General features: G+C 39.1%; 1 protein-coding gene across 1 annotated transcript in view; it reads left to right on the top strand.

Moving 5' to 3' along the window:
* The first annotated feature begins 2845 nt into the window (after nt 1-2845).
* LOC138010900 (uncharacterized) overlaps nt 2846-7500 on the top strand; it is a 6194-nt gene continuing 1539 nt past the window's right edge. Inside the window, exons 1-7 of the mRNA XM_068857920.1 lie at nt 2846-3002; nt 4645-4704; nt 5403-5642; nt 5894-6139; nt 6243-6371; nt 6642-6816; nt 7170-7500. The exon at nt 7170-7500 is cut by the window's right edge and continues 1539 nt beyond it. Of these exons, the coding sequence (XP_068714021.1) occupies nt 2867-3002; nt 4645-4704; nt 5403-5642; nt 5894-6139; nt 6243-6371; nt 6642-6816; nt 7170-7500 (1317 nt within the window). The 5' untranslated portion in view covers nt 2846-2866. The remainder of the gene's footprint in view (nt 3003-4644; nt 4705-5402; nt 5643-5893; nt 6140-6242; nt 6372-6641; nt 6817-7169) is intronic.

The raw sequence follows: 7500 nt of genomic DNA, 5'->3' as shown, positions 1-7500 counted from the left end.
GTTTTTCCCAGCACAGACGTAGAGTCAAAAGAGATTCCTGCTTTTCACTTAGTGGGATATTTCTATAGAGGAAGTGATATGACGAAGGCATCAGTTCTTCAGCCTCAGCCTTAAGTCTTGCTCTCACTTCTGCAAGCTGCATATCCCTATGCAAGTCTCCAGCCAAAAAAGCAAAACATTTTCCCTCTGAAACAAGTTGCAACTTCATTTTCACTTGGAACTGGGTAAGCTCACGTTGCGTGTCCTAACACAAGCGGCGAACCAGCGACCAAAAAGCGTGTTCCGACCACCCCTTTGCACGATGCCAGCTCGCTTATGTGCCAGTCACAGTTGGAAAGTGTCAGAAATGTCAACATATGACAACAAACGGGAAATTGTCTGCAATTTCAGCCGCCACCTATCGCTCAGGCTGCTGTATTTCCTGTTTATCTTTATTAGTCACCAGATTTGACTGCCCGAAACTGTCAAAATAAACACTTAAAAAGACGATGTTACTGGACGTAAAATAAAATTAGGGCAATAACATTTGTTAATATTTGGTCCATCGAAACGAAAACCATCTCTTTTTTTGATAGTTCTAAGGACACGTCACGAGACTGTATTTAAGTGATTAATTTTCATTCAGTGTTCGTGTTGAAATTTGTAGGACCCCGTTGGAACCACGTTTTTGTTCCAGCTCAAAGTCACAATCTGGTGTAATTAACATTTGGCAAACTGTTCAGAGTGTTTTTTTGCCGAACGCTATTAAAAGTAAGTCCAAATTTCACTTACTTGTATTGATATTTAGCCTATAGTAAAGAAAAGGTTCACATTCGAAAGTTCTAGAGATTGGCAATAAAAGACTGCATTATTTACTTGCGCGCTCGACGATTGAGTATGGGTTTGTGAAAAATCATTCGGATATCTGATCGAATCATTTGCTTGGCCCGCACCTATGAATCACTTCCACCTTCCCTACCTTGTGAAAACAATAATGGTAACGCCTTGGTGTATATTAGAGTTCAATAGAATACAGACATTTGTCTATTTATTTCCGCGGTTTCCAGATGATCGCTGTTATTAATGTTTTTCGGCGGGTACTCAAAAACACAGACCTCGAAGAAACAGGCGCTCGAGTTAGCCGAGACCATCATGACTAAAATAATAGTTGTACTCGCAATGCCGCAGCCTCAATAATTTCAGGACATAAAAGTCAATCAAACACTTTCATCTGGAGCGCAGCTTTTTTTTCCTCAAAAAGACAGACCTCGAAAACGCAGACCCGACCTCGAGTTAGTATTATTAGACCTCTTACTACTCCTTGTATGAGATTTCTGATTGCTTAATTAAGCCCCAATTACGTTACCTTGTGTGAAAACATCAGTTGCCACTGCTTAGCAATCTCTTTGGTGTAACTGTGAACATGGCTTAAGAAACCGTTCGAAAGTTCCTTGGGGGTAATATGGGTATCGCTCATGTCGATATTACCCCAATCTAATTCTAAACGGTTTTTTCAGCCAAAACTTTGAACTACCGTTAATTTTAATAATCGCAAGACCTTTTCATGCACTTTCTTACTCTATAAAGCGCTTCAGATCGGTTTCTGAAAAAGAGGGGGAAACGATTATTCTCAAGTCAGAAATCCGTATGATGCCTGCTTTAGGACCGACATTCTCGTTTTTTTCCCTTAGTACACGTACTTTCTGTACTGAGTGTTTGACTGGTCTTTCATTTCGTAAAAAAATGGTTGAAAAGCCTAACTATACTATATCGGTATTCACGTAATTCTTATAAAAGAGAATTGAGAGAATTGAAGGACTTATTGGCCGTATGAACGTACTTACTCCATATGAAATAGATTTGAATAGCTTAAGGGCCGTACGAACGTTCTTCATATGAAAGAGAATTGAATAACTTAAGGAATTGAAGAACTTAAGGGCCTTACGAAGAAGATGCAATTTGCCTCCTTTCTTGTTGCCCAGTTTGCGTTTCATGTTCGCGCTGAATGCCTCCCGGTGATTGTGATGACATCTCGCAGATGCGCAGATGTAATTCATCCCAGTCCCTTAGAGCAGTGACGTTCAGTTGCGCTAAGTGAAGGCAAGTGGCGTAGCTGCACGAACGTCACATTGACTCTTGAAGACAACTGTAAAGCTAGCGCATAATGGATAAGCGGACAAAAAAGAGAAAGAATGCAGAATCATTTTCTCTGGAGTCGCTGGAGAAACGCTTTTCGGCGAAACAAGCTTTCCGAAACGAACTGTCGGCCAACGTTGCTTTTCTACGTGGGCTTGAAATCTCGAAAATGGAGCGAGTAGAAGAAGAGGAAGCATTGATTATTTTGTCCACCAAAATAACTATTCAGGGAGTCCTTTTCCTGAAGACTGCAATTCATCATGTTCCCTAGACCTTTGTAATGAAGTGCAGTGATTATGGCGGTGCTTCGCTTCGTTCTGTGTTAATTTATGAAATGGTGTCTGCAAGTCAAACTTTGCTGTCCTCCCTGTCTAAAGAAGAAGTTGACTGCTATGAACAACTCTGGAACATGAGCGAAGTTGGGAAATACTGCTTTACCAAATTTCTGTCACCTCCAGTGAGCAGATGTTTGTGTTGTGACGGAAATATTACAATGCATAACCCCCCATCAAAAGCAAAAGTCTTTACCCTGCAAGGTCCGATTTCGGCAACCAAAATTATGCTAGAGTGCAGACCATGCAAGACGTCGTACGGAATAGCTCGATACACAGACAACCGCGGTTCTCATTATTACTCCAAGGAGTTATCACTGGATTTGATTGAGGTTTCAAACACCGCCTACGTGAGCGGACAGCTTTACAAGTGGTTACCTTCGCTGAGGTAAGCTGCTTTATTTACTTTCTCAAATAAGATGTCACCAAATCACTTATTAGTGTCACTATTATTTTGTTTTAGCAATCATTCTTGGGTATCGTTTATTGGATTTTCAGAATCTTACAATGAAGTATATCAGGAGGAAATCGAAAGATACCGGAAAACAATGAAAGGTTAGAAACCGTATTTGAAGGTGCTATGTTAACACGAAAAATCTCTTTAGATCTGTTATTTTTTCGTTTCCGTTAGTGGGTTTGTTAATTACTAAGAAAGCGATTTGAAAGGGATTTGCAACGTCACGGGCGTAGCTAGGATATGCTGGCTGATAACATCAGAACTTCAGATGGGATATGTAAATATTTTTTGTAGGACTTTTCTATCCTTCTAAAGTGAAACAACAGTACTGTTCGTTATTTTCAGCATGTTGTCTTATACTCTGAGATTCCAACTCCTTAGAGCTACTCTAGATCCGAGTAGAAATAAATCAATGTATGGGTATACAATAGTGAAAGTTTTCATGATAGGCCGTTGTCATACTCTAGCGTGATTAAACAAAGTGAAAACCAATTTATCGGCGTCACGCGCGATTTCAAAGCAATTGCGATAACCTAAGATGCTGCAAATTGTCCGTAGTTAATTCTCACAGAAATACTCCGTCCTGGAAATTATAATTTATGAAAATGTTCGCTCAGATCCACTCGGTAACTGTCAATCGGTTCACACTAGTGGGATTAATTCGAGTTACTACTGTTCGCACTACGCGAAATTTTGTTTGATTTCCCCAAAATCTGCCAACGCCAAGGCATTTCTAGTGCGAACGATTTTTTGGCACCTACCAAAATTTTTGGTGCAACTTCAAAGATTCCATAGAGTAGCTTTGGAGGCTCCTTATAGAATGTTGTCAAGCGAGAAAATCCCTTGTTCCTTGACATCCATCCGTTATTGGGTAAACAAATTTCGCAACATATGGATTACGAAGCGAACGTGACCGTATGACTTCCTGTGAGTGTTCTCTCTCTGGACATAACCCTCTAAGAGCCTCAGTAAATCGTAGAATGACTCTCTACCCATTTGCATATTTCTACGGTACAAGGTTTTAGGAAAATGGCGCTGATGCGGATGGATTTCTAACCAAGATTCTGCAGGGTGAGGAAGTATCTAGTGCGAGTGAAAACAACAGCGATGGCGGCGTCTTCTCAGCTGAATTAAAACCTCCAAACTCCATAACAGGCGAATCCTAGCAACCAAATCTATAACTAATTGTTGATGGAGCAAGAACAGGTTTTGCATGAAAAGCAAAAGGCAATAAAGTGCCTTAAAAACATTTCGGGGGAATATTTTGCTTCACAAAATCGACAGGAAACTTTGTCTCTAAAAAAAAATTGCATCTTCATGTGCAAACAGGATTGCGTTCACCAAAAATTGGTGATTACAAAACTTTCATTTTTTTGCTAACTCAAATTTTCGTCTTAGTGCAAATATTAGTCTAGAAAACAGCGCGTGACAGTTTACATACTGTTTGTAAACAAAAAGTACATAATTAACGTGGCCGCCCGTTTGCTTCGACAGGCTGACAATATTGTGTTTTGGAAAAATAACTGCTAGAGAATCTCGGTCCATCTTAAGTTCACTGATTCTATATTGTGAGTGTGATTGTATTGCTTTGGCAATACATTTTATGTACTTATATGTTAATTGAACTGTGCAGCTTTTTTTTATTCAGCCAAAAATGTTTCAAGCGTCTAAATTCCATCTGAAAGTTTTCGGTACAAATGTAACTCCCATTGTTTTTCCTAACAATTCTTACCTTCGTAGTGTGTGATGGAGAAACTGAAATGGACATTTCAACTGAAGCTGTTGCAGGATGCTCTGCTGGTGTGTTAATTAATAACCTGTGTATCAGAGGTTTTGTTTTTATTTTTTTCTTCTTTCGTTGAAGGCACTAAAGTTAATTGAAGAAAACTATCCATGCCGCATTTGTGCTAAAGATAAAAACTATTAACACCCCAGGACCGGGAGTTTTTGAAAGGTTTAATTCTCAGTGGTGCCTGGTGATTGAGATTCATGTTGGTGGGGAGGAGAGAAGGGGAGGTTGGTATACTCTCCATTGCTCAGTAGAGCACTTTATGTGTAGGGTCATCTTGTAAGAGACATCTTTGAGACTTTGTCAGGCTGTAGGTACATAAAAGCACATGGATTTTACAAGCAGGAGTTTGCGAAAAACTTGCATTTGTGTTTTAAAAGATGTTTGTAAATATCTAGAACAAACCCACTGAACAGAGTAAAATTATAATGGACTGCCAGATGTTATCATTACCACATTATTTCAAGTTATATATAAGTTTAAAGGAGAAATTGCCTAATAAACCGTCAAGATTTCTAAGGCTGTACTAGATTGTCCAATTAAGAAAATTTTTTTCCCTTGACATCATAGTCCGGATGATGCTTAGAAATGTAGCCCCAAGAGATGTTAAGGTTTTTAGACTGTTGGTAACCTGTGTGCACCAAGATGCCTTTTACATTGCGTCAAAGTGTAAACTGCTGTTGTCCCTTAACTTTGCTTTGTTTTTAAGACAATGAAAATACTGGGATCATGGGTGAGCTGTCTGCCAAAACAGCAGCGAAAAGTTATTGGAAGAAAGAACTTGAAGATGAGCTAGATGACCTAAAACTACGTGAGGAATGGACTTTTGGTAAAGCAAAGGAAGGTCAGCAGCACACTGGTAGCGAGGATGATGCAATGGAATTTGTGGAAAGCAAACGTTCAGAACATCTGTACAACCACAACTGTTCTAAAAAATGCCAGGATAAAGGTTTGTTTTGCATAGTACATGTAGCATGGACTTGTTTTGGTTTCATCTATCTGCACATATATTGCTAATTTTTGTGGTTGATAAAATCCTTCCATACTCTACCCTTATATTTCCAGTTTTTATTTAGCTCACCCACATATTTGGAAAAATTCCACTAACCCCAAGTCATGTGTTTTTCCCATAAGGGCATTATAAAGGATTTGACAGACCATCATGGAGTACATTGTTTCATGGTCAGACCTTTTTTGCAGGTTGTGGTCAGTTGTATGTTGCCGATGGAAACTGGAAACTTCGTTATGCCCACTGCATGTGGAAAGTTCCCGTGATAGTTCCAGGATTTGGAGAAGCAAAGTACCCAAATATCTGCCCTCTGTCCCCGAAACGTGGTCATGCCTTTTGTGAAAGACATTGTCAAATAGCAGTAGCAGCAGGGTATCCCTCGGAGCTTCGTTTGTTCCTTAAAAAGTGTGGAGTGCCTGATGCTGATAAATTTACCGGTATGCCAGTGCACTGTTAGTTAAGTCATTGATTTCTTTAGATGATAGTGTGGAATTGAAATTACATGTATCAATATTGGCTGTCTTGATCATTATGCTTCAGAGCTGGAGGAAACTGCAGCTCAAAACCAGGATGCTTTGGGACCTGACATAATCAGTGTTGTAGATGACAATTTGAAGACATGTGCCCAGTCGAGCCAGCCTGGTAAATGGAATGCTTCAAGCTATCAAGGTGATTGTAGTTAAATTATTATTAGCATCATTGTTATTATTGTTACTAATATATTACTGTTGTTGTTGCTATAGCTACTGCAATTATTTTTATTACTGGTACACATGCAATGTAACAGACCTTTAGAATGCACACTGCAAAAGAGAAAACGCTTTTAACTAAACTGTTATTCATTTAACAGTACAATAATATTTAAGTTTATATCGTGCTCTAACAATTTAAAAATACTAAAGATGCACAAAACATTTCAAATCCAACACTGCTTTTTAGGTACAGTAGAGTTTTTACAGTCGCACCCAGAATTCATTGATACCGATGAACAAGAGATACAAGTTGACTGCAACAAAGATACAGGTGGAAGAAGAACACTTCACTGTTGGTCACGAGGCATTTTTTTCATTGTCAGTGCGGGTGGACACATTGACTACTGGCAGCCCTTATACAGGTAAATTTTGAGACACTGGTGACCAACTACCGCTAACGATGTACTAATTCCAGTAACACTTTGCATTGTTTCTTTTATGATCATCAACTGTACTGTTGAATAAACTATTGTCTTTGTCTGTTATTAATGGACATTTCTGTCCCTTGACAACTCAATTCCAAGTTGGAATATCCTCTCAACAACCGTTTTATCACCAGTTTTAGAGTATGTAATCATATTTTATACTAAATGTAAGTTATAAAGACCACCTCATAATTTCTACAGTCGTTCTTGGGATATGCATTTTCCAATGATTCACTGATTATTTAAAAATGTTAAAACTAATAGAGATTTCAATGTTTCTCCTCCTCCAGGTCAGAGTCTCCAACACAAGCCTACCTTGTGCTTGCCATATGGCTGTACCGGAAGTTCCAGGCTCTCAAGGATTCTGGACAGTCAACAGCTCAAATCTCGAACGCCATGAAATCAACAATTTTGGCGTACGACAATATGTGCCATGTGGATTCCTTAAAGATTTCAAAGAAAGACCTGCCTTTTCCTGCACCATTCAACAAAGTATGGTGCACCATCACGAAAGTGATAGATCGATTACACCTACGAAATCACAAAGACCCTAGGTGTAAGCAGCTCTACAATGCAGAAGATAAGATTCCTTCACAGTTCAACACTATGGCCTGTGAACAA

The sequence above is a fragment of the Montipora foliosa genome, chromosome 7 (assembly GCF_036669935.1).
Source record: "Montipora foliosa isolate CH-2021 chromosome 7, ASM3666993v2, whole genome shotgun sequence".
Lineage (NCBI taxonomy): Eukaryota > Metazoa > Cnidaria > Anthozoa > Scleractinia > Acroporidae > Montipora > Montipora foliosa.
This window is presented reverse-complemented; position numbering and strand designations above follow the sequence as displayed.